The sequence below is a fragment of the Geotrypetes seraphini genome, chromosome 1 (genome assembly GCF_902459505.1).
Source record: "Geotrypetes seraphini chromosome 1, aGeoSer1.1, whole genome shotgun sequence".
Taxonomy (NCBI): domain Eukaryota; kingdom Metazoa; phylum Chordata; class Amphibia; order Gymnophiona; family Dermophiidae; genus Geotrypetes; species Geotrypetes seraphini.
In genome coordinates, this window is record NC_047084.1 from 525,132,382 (window position 1) to 525,152,091 (window position 19,710).

Here is a 19,710-nt window from a genome sequence, read left to right on the forward strand (position 1 = left end):
TGAAGCCCATCAGTGGGCGGGACATGGACAGGAAGACTGCCATTGAAAAATTGAATTTGATGATTGAAAGAATTCAGAAGGCCCTGCTGGGCTGAAAGCCTGCAATGGCAAAAGAAAAAATAAAGGGAAATTCTTCTTTTTTTTTTTAAAGAACTAAAGAAGGAAGAGAAAAAAGTAACAAGAGTCACAAAACCGCGAGAGCAGGAAGGCAACGAAAAAGAGAAAAAAAACCTTAAATGAACATTGAACGTGACTTCTTAGCTCCGCGGAAACTAAGAAACTGAAGGGACTGCGCGCCTACTTCGGGCAGGAAGGCACTCATGCATGCATGGTGCGGGCTGATCTCGAACTTTCTAACTTAAAGTTGCGATTCACTTTTCAAGTGTCTGTACCGGGGCTCTGTCAGTGACATCACCCATGTGTGAGAATATGCTGCCTCCTTGTCCTGGGATAAAGTCTGGTATTGTCCTAGGTTCCAAATGCTGAAGTTGCCATCCAAGCTCACTCCAGCCTTTCCAACCATCCCTTTGTTTGCAGGACATCTACCGTAAAGTCTGACCAGTAACATCCTCCTGTTCCATATTAGTGGAGTTCACATTGATGCCCACCCCAGTACATCCTACATTGATTCACCATATATAGAACACAGACCATGCAGGTCTGTCCAATACTGCCCTTAGTTCTTTACTTTACATCCTTCATTTTCTGTATAGGAACAATGATTGTTTCAGAGGGCACAGATACTTTGACAACTATAATAAATTTCATGTTTCCCTCTTTTTCTCAACTTCTATAAAGTATTTATTGACCATCATTTACTTCCACATGAAGAAAATCTCTCAATCACAACTGTTATAATTTGAAGTCCTCCTCATTTCGCAGTGTGTCCCATGCCTCATCCAGAAGCATTCTCTCTGACATTATGATGTCAGAAAGAAGGCTTCTGGTTCAGGCGTAGGAGCCGCTGCCGCCCACGTCTTTGTGCACACTGTGGCAGTGAGGAGGAGGGAGATGGCCAGAAGATAAAAACACTAAGGGGCAGCAATGAAAATGTAAGACACCCGCCGGAGGGAGGCACCTAGTTGAGGCACAGAATGGGAGGGAGGGAAAAAGGCGTGTTGGGACTCAAGAAAGAGGGAGCACAAACTTCGGACAAATAATAGAAGGGAGGGAAGATTGAACTTGGGACATAGAATGGAAGGAGGGAGAGCCATAGAATGAAAGGAGGGAGAGCCATAGAATGAAAGGAGGGAGAGCCATAGAATGGCAGGAAAGAGAGCCATAGAATGGAAGGAGGGAGAGAGTGAGGGAAAGAGATGCTGAGGTGAGAGAGGGAATAGAAAGGGAGAATTGGGTGTCAGAGAGAGAAACAGAGATGGTACACATGAGGAGATGAAGAAAAAGGAGAATTGTTGGGCAGAGAGAGGGAGGGAGAGAGAATTATTGGACATGGTGGTGGGAGAGGAGTGAAGTAGAGAGATGCATAGGGAAGAGAGAGATGTAAAACTACAGGAATGGGAAGGAGAGATGCCAGATCATGGAGTGGAAGGGAAGGAGGGGAGAGAGAGATGCCAGACTGCAGGGAGGAGAGATGCCAGACCACAGAAAAGAGAGGAGAGAGATGTTAGACCTTGGGAAGAGGTAGGGAAAGAGAGAGAGATGCCAGACCACAGAAAGGAGATAAGGAGAGAGATGTTAGACCTCGGAAAGAGGGAGGGAAGGAGAGAGATGCCAGACCATAGGAGAGGAAGAGATTCCAGGCTATGGGAAGGAGAGAACATAAGAATTGCCACTGCTGGGTCAGACCAGTGGTCCATCGTGCAAAGCAGTCCACTCACGCGGTCAAAGACCAGTGCCCTAACTGAGACTAGCCTTACCTGCGTTCAGCAGGAACTTGTCTAACTTTGTCTTGAATCCCTGGAGGGTGTTTTCCCTATAACAAGTTCCTGCTGAACAAGAACGTGCGCAGGTAGGGCTTGTCTCAGTTAGGGTGCTGGTCTTTGACCAGAGAGCCGCCACGTGAGCGGACTGCTGGGCATAATGGACCACTGGTCTGACCCAGCAGCGGCAATTCTTATGTTCTTATGATTGCAAACTTATTACAAGAGTGTAATTGTTGAACCTTTGAATTAATGAGACCAGTAGATATTCGATGCTGAAATTGGGTCTGAAGCCATATTGGCAAAGTAAAAGAATGGAGAATCTTTCTAAATAAGATGAGAGCTTAGTAAATATGATAGACTCTAGCATTTTGGTCAGGAGAGGAATATTCGCTATAGGACGATAGCTAGATGGTGAAGATGGGTCTAGATCGGCTTTTTTCAGTAATGGGGTCAGGGCGATGTGTCCCATTTCTACAGAAAATAGGTCTGATAGTAGGGCAGAGTTTATAAGTCTGGTGAGAGATGAAATAGCCTGCGTGGGAATTTTCTCATATAGGTAAAAAGGAAACGGGTCCAGGTCACAGTTGCAAGATCTTTTGTTTTCAAGTTTGTACAGATCTGGAATGAACTTCCTGACTTCATTAGGCTTTTAGGTCAGCTGCAATTATTTCATAAATTCCTGAAAACTTTGTTCTCGCAATTTTTTTAATGGTTTAACTACAGCCTCAACAAAATCATATTATAGTTATTTTTCTTATGCTTTTCTTATGTACTTTAGTTTTTAATTAGTACTTCCTTCTCTTATGTTTTCTGCTATGTACTCTAGTCTTAATTATATGTGAACCGAATCGAGCTCCACTGGGAGATGACCCATATATAAATCAAAGATTAGATTAGATCTTAAATTTGTGGCACAATTTTGAAACCTGAGCTTCGGATACATGCTCAAAGACTGTCCCAAATCTGTCTACTGGGATAGGGTTAGTAATTTCTGGTGTGCACCAGCACGGGGATTCTGAGGCCAAGACAGATTTCACTATCACTAGTGGAGTCAAATAAATTGGGGGAAAGAGGTTTTATGAAGTGAGTAGTATTGAGAAATGAACAGAGTAAGAGAAAAAGGAACTAAGGGGGTGGCTTCATGTTGAAAATTAACGGAAACCACAGGGACTGATCTGAAGCTGCTAGATAACAGAAAGGTAAATAGACCGGTAAAAAGTAGGGTAGGGGCGCTGGCTAAGGAGCTGATTAGGAGTAAGCTTTTGTTTTTTAGGGGGCGGCCTGGTCTGCTGAGCCCTTAGGAGGGCTGGAAGGTGAGCCGGGAGAAAGGGGGGTGGCCTTGACCGCTGATCCCTTAAGAGGGCTGGGAGGCGGACCGGGTAACGAGGGATTGGCCTGGTTCGCTGAGCCCTTAAGAAGGCTGGAAGGCAGGCCAAGTGAAGAAACGGCTGCTGGGGGTGGGATTTCCCGCCAAAACACGATCTGCCCTTCAGTGCAGTGAAGGGGGACGACTTGATCTCTCTTCGCTTTCACTGTGCTGCAACTGACTAACTCTCTCCTATTTTATTTTTTAGGCTTCTAGCATTTGCATACAAACACTTAAAATTGTGCTTTTTCCTTGCAACTACAGGCTGTTGAGAAGACAGGGAAAATTTGAGTCTTTTACTCTGCCTTCCTCTTAAACCCTCCTGGCTTTCTTTCACCATTATTGGAATCTCTCTACCGGGACTCCCTAAATATCCTGTTTTAATAGTACGCTGCTCAAGATGTTCTGTCTTGTTGTTACAAATTACCATCTGCTGTGCTGAAGCAGGTGATCAAACATTCTGTTAGCCCAGCAGGGTGGCCGTCATTGTTTTTGGAGCTTGGCTCGGCTGGTAGTTCCGTTCGCCTGGTTGTGGACCCCCCGAAGCCTAAGAAACACAAATTTAATTCATCTAAGGGTAACTATGCCCCAGGAGCTGGACACTTTTTCCAAATTTATAACATTTTTGTTATCCGAGTTTCAGAACAGGTGTTTTCCCCCTGAGCAGTCCCAATCCGCCTCTACAGCATGTCTTAGTGGTGGTGTACCTTTGGACATGTCCAGCCTGCTGTTGCTTTCACACTATCTGACCCTGATCTGGGGGGGGGGGAGAGGCCCTGATGCAGATGTTTTGCTTGCTGATTCTTTGTTTGTAGGTACAGCGCTTCCCGGAACTGACGATCAGGGGGGCTGTGTGCTGGATCTGTGGATTTCTCTGGGGTCTTGGATTCTGGGGATGATCCTACTGTCCTGAATTTATTTAAGTTTGCATCTCTGCCGGACCTTATTTCTAAATCTTTGCAGGAGCTGAACTTTGTCACTCAGCCGGCTCTGTCCATTTCTTCCTCCTGGCTTTGTGATGGCGCTCGCAGTCTGCTACCTTTCCCTGGCAGCTTGATATGAGCGTTCTGGTCTTGCAGCAGTTTGGCTCTCTGGAGGATGCTTTTAAAATTGCTAGAGCAATGTCACGCTTGTATCTCCTAGCACAGGAATGTCAGCAGCTTTTGGGTCAGCCCTGGGTAGATTCTTTGGTGGTGCAGGTATCTAAACACACCTCTCTACCCAGTGAGAGTGGTGTGGTGCTAAAGGATATGCAGGAACACCATGTGGATGTGGTCCTCAGGAAACTTTGATGCAGCTGCCTTAGAAACCAAAGCTGCTTTAGCAATGTTTTTTGTCGCACGCACCTGTCTCTCTTGATTGCACACACTAGAGAGTAAGGTAGTGGTTCCCCCTTCCTCAACTTCTTTTTGCTGTGACAGAATATATGCTCTTAGGGAAAATTTGTAATACATGGCTATTAAAATAAGACCTTTAAGAAAAGATTATTTAAAGCAGAGGCTCTCGACATGTGATATGCGTACCCCAGAGGGTATGCAGCGTCGGCACTGTATGCCTTCTTCTGTATCACATATCTCATTTTCTCTCCCAGCAACCCCCCTCCATCTCCCGGACTAGCAGCAGCAGCTCACTGTGTGCTTTTAACTTCCTCACACAGCTGACGCTAGCATTAGTTTAGCCAACGATTCTATCAAGCAGCCAGGCTGGCCTGCTGCGACAAAAGAGAAAGTTGCATCATCACAGGCAGACTGGCCTAGCAAAGGCCTCGAGGCTGCTTGATGGAACCATGGCTAAATTAATGCTAGCAGCAACTGTGTTGGGAAGTTAAAAGCACAGAGTGAGCTGCTGCTAGGGGGAGAAGAGATATTGCTTGACATGGGATAGGTACTGCTGGACAGGGGAAGAGGGAAAGGGAAAAGAAAAGAGGTACTGCTGGACATAGGGGGAGGAAAAGGAAAGGGAGAAAAGGTGCTGCTGGACCTGGCAGAAGGGGAAGGGAAGGAAAAGGTGCTCCTGGACTTGAAGGAGAAAAGGAGGGAAGGGAGAGGTGCTGTTTGCTGGAGGGGAGGGTGAGATGGTGCATGGGGATAGAGCACATTAGTTGTGAGTGGGTTTGAGGGTAAAGAAGGAAGGCAAATTGTTGCAGGAGGGGTGAGTAATGAGAGGGAGAAATGGACATGGAGTGGAGGAGACTGAGAAATGGTACATGAAGAGAGAGAGTTAGTTGTGAGTGGGATTGGAGAAATATGGACTGGGGGTAGGAAGAAGGGATGTCACACTCGAGGGAAGGGGTGAGGAGAAAGAAAGTGTGCAGGAGGCAGAAAGTGTTGGACTCATGGAAAGAGAGAGGGAGAGATGTTGGATGGGGAGGGCAGAAAGGAGGGAAGGAGAAATGTTGCACTCAGAGGAAGGGTGAGAGGGCAGAGAATGAAAAGTTGGACTCATGGAGGGAGAGAGAGAGATGTTCGCTGGGGGAGGGAATATGGACCAGAGGAGAGGAAATGTGCAGGAGGCAGAAAGAAAGAAATGTTGGACTGGTGGAGGGAAAGGAGGGAGAAATGTTGGACTGGGAGGGGACAGAAAGAAAGGAGGAAGCAAGAGAAATATTACACGGGGTGTGAGGATGGAGATGACTCAAGGGAGAGGCAGGAGGCTGGGTAAAAGTTTTTTGAGTTGGCTGGCAAAGGAGGCAGGAGGGATCTCTCAGTCCTGGCCCAACACTGGTCTTACAGCAGGTGGATGCTGATCCGAATATAAGCAGAGACCCCCATTTTTGGCACAAAAATCTCAGCTTTATAAAAACATAGGCTCCTGTGTGTCTTTATAAAATCATGAAGTGAAACCTGTGCAGAGTGCCAGATTCAACTCTGGCCAGTCTGATGGACAGATTGTATGGACTGTGCAGGTATTTGGCTGTCAACATTTACTATGTTACTAGCATAAGTGATAAAAATCATACCTACACTGCAAATGTGGACATTAAACAATTTGCTGAAGAGCAGGTATAGACATCTACAGTATGCCTAGATTATCTAAATACACACATAAAATTAGTGTATTTTATAATCTAGGCATGTAATTTGCAACTGTCCTTGTTCATACCTACCAATCACATACATGCCACTGTGTCAATGTGTACTCTTTATACTGATCAGACTTTTATAGCAAGCCATATACGCACAAAAATTACTCTATAAAAGTTACCCTTAGAAAATCTAAACTCTGCTTTGGAATTGTTTACTTTAGACACAGTTTCTGCTTATACAGTTAAACTGGGTAGTAAACTCTGCATTGTTTGCTTTCTACATGTAAAACTAGGTCTTGTATCTAGAAAGTTTTTCTAAAACTGCTCTCATTTCCTTTAGTTCCTAAAATCACAAAGTTTTACTAATCAGTTTCACTCTGACCTTATTCCCATTGTTTCTTCTGCCTTACCTTTCACGACATACTGTATATACTCGAATATAAGTCGATCTGAATACAAGTTGAGACCCCCATTTTTCCCCCCAAAAAGGAGGAAAAATGGTTGACTCGAATATAAGATGGGGGCTTAATATTTAAGTGCCATACCCTGCTAGGATCTGCATCCAGTGATCTCTCCCTCACGCCCTTCCCTGCCAGGCTCTGCAATCAGCCCCCCTCCTTGCCAGGTTCTGCAGCCAGCCCCTTCCCTCCCTGCCCCTCACTACTTGCCAGGCTCTGCACTGCACCCTGTCCTCCCTCCCTGCCAGGCTCTGCACTGCACCCTGTCCCACCTACTCTTCACTTCTGGTGGTATAGTGGTAGGCCGGGACAGGAGAGATCCCTTCTGTCTCCCGTCCCGGCCGATAAAAATCTTTTTTTTCCTACCCTTCCCCCCCCCCCCCCGGCGTACCTTGTCAGTTATTCCTGGTGATCTAGAGATATATGCTCCTGCCTTGCATACCTCCTTCTGGGCTCAGGACTTGCCAATCGGGGCTTGTGACACACAGGTATGCAGAAGCGAGCTTCTCGAGCTCCCGCGCAGCCCTGCGCCACCAGTTGAATGGCTGCCACCAGGTCCCGCAAGATAAAAATATGAGCTAAAAATAATGTACGTGTCTTTGAGCAGAAAATGGCTTGAAACAACGTACATTGTTTTTAGCTCATATTTTTATCTGTGTACCCTACATCATACGGTCCCCTGAGGAAGGCGGTCTCGTCAAAATACGGACTGTGTAGGGTCCGTCAGGACAATCATACGTGTATTATTAATTCAGACTTTTAATTGTATTTTTATTGTGAAGAGCGAATAATAAATCATCTTTCAGAACATCCACAGTCTTTGGTTTCTATCTTTGGATTGTTTTTACTGTAGAACATTGGGTCTTCCTTTTTGTTTTGTTGTTGTAATTTAGAAAAAAAAAACCCAGTTAATTCATTTTTTTCTGACAAAGTCTTACAGTAATTGTACTTACCAGTTGTTTGCCAATCCAGTCATATTCATAATCAAACATATAGCCTTTTCGATCAAACAAATCCGTGAGCAGCTTCTTTAAGTAGTCATAGTCTGGTTTTTCAAAAAAGTCTAGCCTCCTTACATAGCGTAGATATGCAGCCATTTCTTCTACATAAACAAGACGTTTCATGACAATTACATTTCTTTTTCATTAGGATAAAATATCAATTACAAACTTGCCCAATCTCTCAGTGTTTTACAGATGAACTATGGCTTTACAGTACTACACTTAGGGGGTCTTTTACTAAGGCACGCTAGCTGATTTAGAGCGCGCTAAATGCTAATATAGAATATAATGGGCACGTTAGCATTTAGCATATGCTATATTGGCTAGAGCGCCTTAGTAAAAAAAAAACCCTTAGGTAGCAACATAAAAATACATGACAAGTCCTACGTTCTATCCTGGATAGGAAATTTGTGTTTTCTAGCAATTCAGCCAGTTTTCATTCTTTAAAAATATCTGTGTATATTACTGAGCAGCGCTAAAGTGTTTTCTCATTCAGAAAAACTGCAAAAATAAGATAATGTTTTATTGTCAATCTTACATGAGAAGGTATTACTGATGAAGGTAAATTTTTCCCTCAATTTGCTTTACTCACTATTTATGTTTTTATTCATTCATAAATACCAAATATAAAAAACAGCTAAACAGTAAGCAAAATAAAAACATCTGCCAGTGTCCAAGATCTTAGCAGGTTTCAAAAGTATAAGGCACTATAATTTTCCAGAGAAGGTCATGAAATTAAGTTGGAGAAGATGAAGAAAGGCTCAGAGGAAATACTTCTTTATGGAAAGATTAATATATGACTGATAGAATTCAAATCCGATTGAATTTGATCATATGTGAGATATGCATAGAGAAGCGTTAAGAATACATATAAGGAAATGTGGGCATAAACATAAAAACATGATGACAGATGGCCCATCCAGTCTGCCCATCTGCAGAATCCACTATCTCCTCCTCTCCCTAAGAGATCCATGTGCCTGTCCTACGCTTTCCTGAATTCGGACACAGTCTGTCTCTACCACCACTACTGGGAGACGGTTCCACGTATCTACCATTCTTTCTGTAAAAAAGTATTTTCTTAGATTACTCCTGAGTCTATCGCCTCTTCATCTCATGCCCTCTCTCTCTGGAATTTCCACTCAGTTGAAAGATGTGCCACATGCGTATTAATTATATTTCTGTAGATCCTCAGTGGTCTCTTCGTATGCTTTTGTAGGTTATGCAAAATATAACATAAACCTCAATCGTCACAGGATCAATTTTCTGTTATATTTATGAATCTTTAATTTATACAATCTTAAGTACTACTCTGATATATATATACGACAGACGCTCTAAAATCAGTATGATAGCACAACAAATGGAGCGTTTTCGGTGGAGTAACACAGTAAGCTGAAAGTTAATAATATCATAGGAGCTTGGTTAGCCGTTGAAAGTATTTTATTAAATGGTTAAAATTAATGGGTATGGGTGAATGCTTGATATTTAAATATGTTAAATATTTTGCAGATATATTAAGGGAGCCTCGACCCTGAGGAAAGCATGTGAAACATGGACATGTTGGTGGAGGCGCTCCCCTCTTTAAAATAAAATTCACAAGCTAAGTGAAAGTTTTATATTCACTATTTATATGCAAACTATTGAATTTATAGATATATAAAAAAAGAGTAGACAAAAAATACGTGATATATTTTGATCCTATGAGATCCTATGAAGATCGGGTTCGGTGGGCTTTGTCCATTTGAGCCAACGGGAGATTTACCCTCTGAGGATCGAGTATCAAAGTATTTCCTTTATGAGCACCTATTTATGAGTGTGTGAAGATTATTTCAACCGGATGTTTTTTGATATTTAATCTACGAAGTAAATCCAGTTTTCATGTATAGCCATTAGAGGTATATTTAAAATATGCAATGACATCTCAGTAACAACTATAGAAAACAGAAAAATATAGTGGAATATATAGACAGCAGATATAAATTCTCAAAACTTTTCAATCACTAAATTGAAAATAAAATCATTTTTCCTACCTTTGTTGGTTGGTGATTTCATGAGTCTCGAATCCCTGGTTGCACTTCCTTCTGACTGTACATCCAAAAATTTCTTTCTTTCTGCCTCCTTCTTTGGTTCCTCTCCTCCAGACCTCATTCCCTTCCCCAACCAACATCTTTCTCTCTGTCCCTCCATGAGTCCAACATTTCTCCCTCTCATACCCGGATCGGTGCAGCACTTTTCACCTCTGCCTACCAGCCCCATGCCCATTTCTCCTTCTATCACCCCTCTCCAGCACCATGCCACATCTCTCTCCATCACTATGTCCAACATTCCTCCCCCTTACATTCCCATCAATCTGTCCCTCTCTACCACCATATCCAACATTTCTTCCTCTCATCCTTCTCTTCCCCATGCATCTCTACCTCTCTCCTCTCTCTATGCCTAATTTTCCTCTTTCTTCCTTTCCCCATGTGCCACTATCTTTTTCCCTCTCACTCACACAAACACGCCCAACAATTCTCCCTTTCTATTCCCTCCCTCCTGTGTTCCAAGTTAGTGCCCCCTTCCTCCCTCCCTTCTGTGTCTCGTGTTCATGCCACCTCCCTTCCTTCTGAGTCGAGTTCATGCCCCCTCCCTGCCTTCCAGCATTATCCCAGAATCGTGCCCCTCCAATTCCCCAATATGCTCCTTCCTCGCCACCTCTTTTCTTCCTTTGTCTCAGAAAGATCATGTCCCCTTACTTGGGTCAATCCACCCTCGCTCCATCTGCCTTCAGCAGCTTGTTGGCAGGGATGCTCAGGCAGCGATTCACACACTGCATGTGGTTGACCCACAAGCCTTTCTTCCAATGTCAGCTCTGATGTCAGAGAGAAGGTTTCCGGGTCAGCTACGTGCAGTGTGTGAACAGCTGCTGGCTGCGCATCCCCCTAATAAGCTGCTAAAGGTAGGAGTGTGTGGCAAGAAGGTAACTGGGAACCTCGCCCTCCAACCCAGATCCAGGGATCCCCGGCAGCAGGTTCAGCTGGTGGGATGGGCATGAAGGAGGGATCCCCAACAGACGGGCAGGCAGGGAATATTCTCTGCAGTTGCCATGCTGCTTACCCTCAACAAGTGTCCCGCATACCCCCAAGGGAACACGTACCATAAGTTGAGAAACACTGGGATACAGGATACTGGGCTTCGGTCTATCCCACTATGACAACGCATATGTTCTTATGTGCTAATCAAAACTGATAGTTAGATCTAATAGTCCTCCTCTTTGGAGAAGAGCAAGTTAAGTCTTGCTCTCAGAATGACATCAGATTTTTTGATGTAGGACATAAAACCATGAGACATAATATTTCCAAATTCATGAATTATAAGACCTTATCTGAGCTTTTATGTATGTCGCAAAACTGGAAAAAAAAAACCCACCCAAAATATTCATATCTGATAGTGAAGTCACAGGGGGATTGCGAAGATCTGCAATGTGACATAATCAAGCTCGAGAAATGGGCAACGACATGGCAAATGAGGTTCAACGTGGATAAGTGTAAAGTGATGCATGTTGGTAACAAAAATCTCATGCACGAATACAGGATGTCCGGGGCGGTACTTGGAGAGACCTCCCAGGAAAGAGATTTGGGAGTTCTGATTGACAAGTCGATAAAGCTGTCCGTGCAATGTGCGGTGGAGGCGAAAAGGGTGAACAGAATGCTAGGAATAATAAAGAAGGGGATCACGAATAGATCGGAGAAGATTATCATGCTGCTATACCAGGCTATGGTGCGCCCTCACCTGGAGTACTGCATCCAGCACTGGTCGTCATACATGAAGAAGGACACGGTACTTCTCGAAAGGGTCCAGAAAAGAGCGACTAAAATGGTTAAGGGGCTGGAAGAGTGAGAGATTGGAGAAACTGGGCCTCTTCTCTCTTGAAAAGAGGAGACAGAGGGGACATGATCGAAACATTCAAGATACTGAAGGGAATAGACTTAGTAGATAAAGACAGATTGTTCACCCTCTCCAAGGGAGAACGAGAGGGCACTCTCTGAAGCTGAAAGGGGATAGATTCTGTACAAACGTAAGGAAGTTCTTCTTCACCCAGAGAGTGGTAGACAACTGGAACACTCTTCTGGAATCTGTTATAGGGGAAAACACCCTCCAGGGATTCAAGACAAAGTTGGACAGGTTCCTGCTAAACTGGAACGTACGCAGGTGAGGGTGGATTAATTTAGAGCACTGGTCTTTGACCTAAGGGCCGCAGCGTGAGCGGTCTGACCCAGCAGCGGCAATTCTTATGTTTTTATTAAAGTGGACAAAGCGATGGGATTGGACGGAATCCATCCCAGGATATTGAGGAAGCTCAGAGAGGTTCTGGCGGGTTCTATTAAAAATCTGTTCAACAAATCTTGTAGAAACGGGAGTGGTTCCTAGGGATTGGAGAAGAGCAGATGTGGTGCCAATTCACTAAAGTGGTTGCAGAGATGAAGTAGGAAACTACAGACCGGTACACCTCACTTCAGTTATTGGAAAAATAATGGAAGCGTTGCTGAAAGAAAGGATAGTGAAATTCCTTGAATCAAATGGGTTACACGATTCAAGCCAACATGGTTTTACTAAAGTTAAGTCGTGCCAAACAAATCTGATTGAATTTTTTAATTGGGTGACCGGAGAACTGGATCAAGAGCATATGCTCCTAAGCACACTACCAGGCATAGAACCTAAGCACACTACCGGGTAGGGCTCTGGGTCTCTGGCCCAGAAATATCTAAGAAAAAGGATAATTTTAATTAAATGATTGATTTTTATGGAGCATGTAGGGTTAGGCAGACTGGATGGACCATTCAGGTCTTTATCTGCTTTACTATGTAAAACCTCATAACATACAATTTTTCTCATTTTTATGTTGTTACAATGAAAAGCATTAGGAACCAACCTGCTATTGTTTGGATCCCTTGTAATTATTTTATTATTTATTTATTTGGTTTTATATCCCATCCCCCCAAGAGAGCTTAGAACGGGTTACAAGTAAACAAAACCATTTTAACTGTTGCATCTCAATTATACCAGAAAAAAAATTATTTTCTCAGCAAATATAGGGTAGTCTATGTTTAAGGCAAAATTTTTAAATTACAAACTGACAATTTCAAAAGCACTATTTAGGCTTTAGATGTGCACAATGTAAATGTGTATATTGCATAAATGTCTAAATACTGATTTTATAAATCTGGACTAAACATGTCTAAAACTAAAAAATATATATCTAGCAAGGGGGCGTGCTCTAGGCGTACCTTGGGCAGGCCTAAAAAAAGCAAACAAAAAAAAACAAAAAACAAAACCATGCATTCCCCATTTAAAAAGGGGCATGTACATTTATGTCCAAATAGACTGTACACCTGCTACTTGCAACATCCAGGTTTCAGAAAGTGCTTGTATTGAGCAGCGCTCCACTGGAAGGATTCAGGAAAGGTGCTTTCTCAAACTACCAGTAGGATGATGCCTCCCTCAAAAGCAAAATGATGATGCTTATGTTCTGGCACACAAACATTTATGTTGCTATTCCATAACTAAAATGTTTATCTGCTCATTTGATCCACTGATTCTTCTGATAACATTTTGTCTGCAGCTGGTCCTCTTCTTTGGAAAAGTTACCTGGTACTATTTGCATGCTGTCATTTATATGTGAATTCAGGAAGTTAAATACAATTTGACCAAGGGTATCTAAAGTTTTGCATATAACTGGATTTTCAGGCTCACTTACAGTAAGCTTCATATTGTCACAAAAAGCAGTTGTTACCTGGAAAGTTTTCACATAGTACATCTATTGGAGTAGATCGTTTTGTGTCTCCAATTTTCTGATACCTTTCTTTTAGTGTGTCAGCCTAGGAGAGAAAAATATACGACTGTTTCAGGTTCAAAAGCGCATTTGTAACAAAATGCAACAGAATGGGAAGATTAGGTTCTCACCTCAATAATCTTCTTTCTATTGGAAAGGCATGAGTCTTTAACCAGTGGGTTATGTGCCTCTACTTGCAAATCTGTATGGAAGGTGCCATCTACATTTTTCAGCTTCCCCTCCTCTGTGCCCCTCAGTTTGTACCAAAGCAGTTGAGAAGCATTACAAATAGAAAAATAAGAAGGGGGATGGGGAACTCCCCTACTTAGCCCCAGTCTGTTCTGACTTCAAATTAAACAATTATCAAACATGTAACTAAGAACTGAACATGCCAACTATCTGAGGGCAACCAGCACTAACAATGATGTGACTCCCGTAACTTCCAGTATGAACACTTTTTTTTTTTTTTTAAATCAGAAGAAAGTCAATCACATGGTGCCTCCCCTCTAGGAGGCTCATCCTTGGACCTTGTAGAAAACTTCCAGGTATTCATCACTCTTCAGACCTTTTGACAGCAGGTCAAGCTTAAGAAAAAAAAATAAAATAAACGTCTGAGACATTGAACAGGCAAAAACAACATCTGACAGGGAGGGCCATCAAGACTGATAGGCCTTTCTACTAGAAAGAAGATTAATGAGGTAAAAACCTAATCTTCTCTTCTAGTGCAAAAAGTGTACGAGTCTTGAACCGTGGAACCAAAGCAGTCTCCCAAGCCTAAGGCGATGCATATGAGCCTGCTGTTAATACAGGGGAACCAAGGCAGCGTCCGTATGCGCCACAATGTTCACCCTGTAGAATTTCATTAAAGTATGAAGGGTGAACAAAGTAACTGCTCTACAAATCTCCTCAGCCAGCACCACCAGGGACTTCACCCATAAAGAAGCCAAACCCTGTTAGCGTGTGCCCTTAATATAATCAGTGGCTGCTTTCATTGTGCAATGGAAGCCTTAGAGGTCAGCTTATCCAATTGGCTAGGATTTGTTAACACAAAGAGATGATCTGATATTCGAAAATCATTTGTCACCTCGAGGTAACGGATAAGAGCTCTTTGAACATCCAGTGATGCCAAGATGTCTATTTTCTACGGCTATGTGGAATGGAATGCTAGGAGCCTAACTTCCTGATTCAAGTGGAAAACCAAGACCACCTTCGGCAGGAAAGAGGGAACTGGGCGCAGGCCTCCATGAACTTGAGGAACAGTTCTCTGCAGAACAGAGCTTGAAGCTCTAGAACCCTCCTTGCTGAGGTGATAATCACCAGAAATACAATCTTGATAGTAAGATCCATCAGGATTGCTTCCTACAAAGGCTGAAATGGAGCCTTACTCAGAGAATGCAGGACAAAGTTGTAGGATTTAAGATGGTAAAGGTTGCTGCACTGATGGATGCAAAAATCTGACAAAATCAAGATGGGAAGCCAGGGAGAGTTCCTTCAATTGAGCCCTAAAGCATGAGAAGCCTGCTACCAGTACCCTGAGGGAATCAACTACTAGAACTTTCACTAGTCCGTCCTGAAGAAAAACTGGGACCACCAAAAGTGGGGCATAAATTGGCTCCACATTTTCCTTTGAGCAGCAACACAAATGACTTCTAAGCCTTAGCATAGGCAGAAACTGTTGCCAGCTTCTTAGATCTTTGGAGTGGCCATGACTACCTCTGAATAGCCCTTGCGTGCTAAGGCCATGCGTCCAATGGGAATGGGACTTGAATACTGATTTTTGGGGCTATACATTCAAAGCAGTTTACATATATACGGGTACTTGTTTTGTACCTGGGGCAATAGAGGATTAAGTGACTTGCTCAAGAGTCATGACTTAAGCCCAAAGCATTCTGGATCCTCTAGGGCCACTGGGCCCTGCAAAAGAAGATTCATATGAAAAGGCAGCTTGATTCGTCAGTCCCTCTGGAGATGCACTAGATCTGTGTTCCATGGACACAAGGCCAGCTTGGGGCAACCAGGATCACCAACCCCAGATTATCTGCTATTCTTTGAATGACTCTGCCTACCATAGGTCAAGAAAGAGGGGGGGGGGGATATAGCGCAGCTCCTTCTGGGACTAAGGTTGTACTAGACTAGACACCGGCACTTCCAGGCTTGGATCTTCAGCTGAAGAAGTGACATGCTTTCTTGCTGCACACAGACACCATCAGATTGAACATCGGGGGATACCCACCAGCTCACAATGATGTCAAAAGCCTTCCAGGAGAGATACCACTCCTCCAGATTCAGTGGCTGCCTGCTGAGAAAGTCAGCCTACACATCCTCCACCTCTGCCATGTGTGCTGCAGACAGTGCTTGCAGGTGGACTTTGGCCAACAAAACAATTAGGCTTCCTGTGCTAATGGAGCACTCTTGGTGCCTCCACACACACACACACCTTTTGACATATGCTACCGCTGTAGCATTGTCCAAGAATACCTCAACTGCTTTACCTTACTGATGAATGGCGCACAACTCCAATCTATTTCTATTGAGGGGGCTACCAGCAGCCCTGAAACAGGTGGCTGTTGCAATGTCCCCCACCCCCACCCCCAGCTGAAGAGACTGGCATCCGTCGTCAGGATCACCCAGAAGGAAATGCAGAGATAAGCCCATTGACAGGGACTCCAGCCAGAGCCACAAAAGCGGGCTTCGGTGCTCCTCCAACATCAATGCCAGCGGAATCTGGAAAGAATCCATCTATGGAGACTAGTGAGACAGAAGCACATCCTGCAGGCGATGGAGGTGAGCCTTTGCCTAAGGGACAACCTCTATGGATGCCACCGTTGACCATAGCACTTTAAGATAGTGCCAAGCAGTGGGAGCTTGCATCGTTATGATCTGGCTTCTGAGCTGCAGTTTGTGTAACTCTGATAGAGAAACACAGTCTTCTGTCATGTCTCAGTCTGCCTTAGACAGCGTTCTGAACAGCCAATCCAGATGTGCAGCCGCAATGACCATAACCTTTGTAAAGGTGCAAGACACCATTGCTAGATCAAATGGGAGTGCCGAGAACAGAAAATGCTGATCCAATACATGGAACCTCTAACGGAGGCTGCTGCAGGGTGCAAAGCTGGGGGCTGAGCTTGCCTGGAGCCAAGAAACCCTGTTTAGAGCCTTGAAACAACCTCTGAGTGGAAAACACAGTGGAGTTCAGATGAAAACGTCAAGACCCGCAAAAAGAACCATGACCCACCCCTCCAGGGATATGTGGTCATCTGTCTGGGAAAGACTTATGTTGACAATCCGTCACAATGGCCATAAGATCATCTAATTCCTTACCAAGGAGCAGGTGATCCTTGAAAGGTAGCTAGCTACTCATAGTAACCTTAGATGTAAAATCTCCAGCCCATTGTCTAATCCAGAGCATCTAATGGGCGGAAATTGAGAAGGCCGAGACATTGCTCATGACCCTCAACATATCATAGAGAGCATTGGCTATATAATCCACCTCCTGTTGTAGGAGCCTGACACAGTATCGTATGACAAATGCATGCTACAAAGGAAGCTGCTTCCACCACCTTCAACCCCAGTGCCAAAGCTTCAAATTGTTGTTTTAGGACCAAATCCACCCTGCAGTCCGGCACATCCTTTAGAATCACCCTGCCTTCACTAAGCAGAGAGGTGCATTTGGTAACCTGTACAACCAAGGAATCCACCTTAGGTAGGACAAATAGCTCCTGAAAATTTAACCCTCAAAGGACCTTCTGGAGACTCCCAGTGCTCCTTTTGTATCATAGTAATGTCCGGATACAAAGGAAAGAAAGTGGGCTGGGGCTTGGAACTGCTCATAACTAAATGCTGAGCAGTGGAGGTCTGCAGGGGCTCCACTGCATCCTCTAAAATCAAGGATTACCCTTGAGTAAGGGGAATGAACTCAGACCCCCCAAGCCATCCCGGTCTCTCTCTGACTAGACCTTTGATTTCTGATGCTGAACTCCTGGGGGGGGGGATAGCTATGTTCTGTGAGGAAAACCTCTGTGCAAGCCAATTGGCGTGACCACAGATGGGAAAGATGAGCCCCGATAGCCTTTATAGGCTTCAAACATAAGCCTGAAAAAATCAGGGGTAAATCCCAGAACAGGAGAACTTCAGTTAACCTCCAGGGACTCCCCTTCTTGTGGGCCTAGAAACTTTGCAGATGATGCAGAGTCACTGTCCGAGAGCACCAGGGACAGGGTTTTCCCCAAAAGCTGAGCTACTTAGGACCAGAGAGCACTATGCTCACTATACCCACCCCTCTCATGTGCTCCATAGCACGTGGAAAAAGGACACTCCTCAGATGGCCATGCAGGGCAAATCTGGCATGAATTAGGGGTAAAACAGCCTGAGGAGTTCATATCTATCAATCTTAATAAAAATTGAGTTTCTGAGGAAAATAGAGGCTTTTAAACACAGATTGAAAATCCAAGATGGCCACCAAAGCAGCATTTTGGTGCAACATGGCCCGGAACAACTAAATAAAAGTGCAAAAAATATGGGAAAGGGGTTTTTGGAGGTAAGGAGCCTAAATCCAAAATCAGAAACCGCCAAAACAGCAATTAAAGACACCCCCTTCTCCAATGTGTCCCAAAGGCTACAATGGTCAGTACTCACTATGCTGCTATGCCCGATTCAGCTTAAAAAGAAGCTGGTGAAGACTTATTACCTCAGACAAGAGGTTAGAACCTGAATATAAAGACGCCTACAGTTCCTCACACCTCTTCAAGGGGAGGGGGAGGTAGCCAGCAACTGATAAATTTCCAGGGACTAACACAGACGCCAAACAGCCTATGCTCAAGCTCTGGTATTAACCAGGAGCAAGCTCCACTACAAGGGAAACGGTCCCCTAGCCACAAAAGTGTTAATGCAAGTTGGTTAGGAATGTGCCCTGTAACTGGATGTACCTCCCAGCTGCAGAATCAGAAAGAAGTAGGGAGACTGTGGATGCCTTTCAAGAGGCTCTGCTCAGACAAATGGTGACGGAACCCATAAGGGAAAAAGAGATATTGGATCTGGTCCTCACAAATGGAGAGAGTATCTCTAATGTTCAAGTGGGTGCTCACCTGGGAAGTAGCGATCATCAAACGGTTTGGTTTGATATAACAGCTAAAGTGGAGAGCGGCCGCACGTTACTTAAAGACCTAGATTTCAAAAGTACGGACTTTAATGCAATGGGAGAGTACCTGAAGAAAGAGCTGTTAGGATGGGAGGACATAAGAGAAGTGGAAAGACAGTGAAAGCTGAAAGGAGCGATAAAAATGGCTAAGGACCTTTATGTGAAGAAAATCAATAAAAACAAGAGAAAAAAGAAGCCGATATGGTTCTCCAAACTAGTGACGGAGAAATTAAATGTGAAAGAGTTGGCGTTCGTGAAATATAAAAAAACCCAAGAAGAGGAGTGCAGAAAGGACTACAGGGTGAAACTGAAAGAAGCCAAGAGAGAGATACATCTGGTGAAAGCACAGGTGGAAGAACAAATGGCTAAAAATGTAAAAAAGGGAGACAAATTTTTTTCTGATATATTAATGAAAGGAGGAAGACGAAAACTGGAATTGCTAAACTAAAAGATGCTGGGAACCGATATGTGGAGAGTGATGAGGAAAAAGCAAATGTTCTAAACAAATACTTCTGTTCTGTGTTCACAGAAGGAAATCATGGAAAAGGACCGAGATTGTCTGGCAAAGTTACAAGAGAAAATGGAGTAGATTCTGCACCGTTCACGGAGGAGAGTGTTTATGAGCAACTTGAAAAACTGAAGGTGGACAAAGCAATGGGACCAGACGGGACCCATCCCAGGATACTAAGGGAGCTCAGAGAGGTTCTGGCGAGTCCTATTAAAGACTTGTTCAACAAATCTCTGGAGACGGGAGTGATTCCTGAGGATTGGAGGAGAGCGGATGTGGTCTCTATTCATAAAAGTGGTCACAGGGATGAAGCAGGAAACTACAGACCGGTGAACCTCACTTCAGTTATTGGAAAAATAATGGAAGTGCTGCTGAAAGAAAGGATAGTGTACTTCCTTGAATCTAATGGGTTACAGGATCCAAGGCAACATGGCTTTACAAAAGGTATATCGTGCCAAACGAACCTGACTGAATTTTTTGATTGGGTGACCGGAGAGCTGGATCGAGGACATATGCTAGA

The 19,710-nt window shown here is 43.9% G+C and overlaps 1 protein-coding gene across 8 annotated transcripts in view; it reads right to left on the bottom strand.

The window, feature by feature from the left end:
- CSNK1G3 (casein kinase 1 gamma 3) overlaps nt 1–19,710 on the bottom strand; it is a 276,242-nt gene that overhangs the window by 66,371 nt on the left and 190,161 nt on the right. For 7 of the 8 annotated variants that reach the window (XM_033928999.1, XM_033928997.1, XM_033928996.1 and 4 more), the window contains 2 exons: nt 13,507–13,591; nt 7,686–7,834 (listed from right to left, as the gene is read on the bottom strand). In XM_033928999.1, coding sequence (XP_033784890.1) covers nt 7,686–7,834; nt 13,507–13,591 — 234 coding nt within the window. The remainder of the gene's footprint in view (nt 1–7,685; nt 7,835–13,506; nt 13,592–19,710) is intronic. The other variant, XM_033929001.1, reaches the window with a different exon arrangement.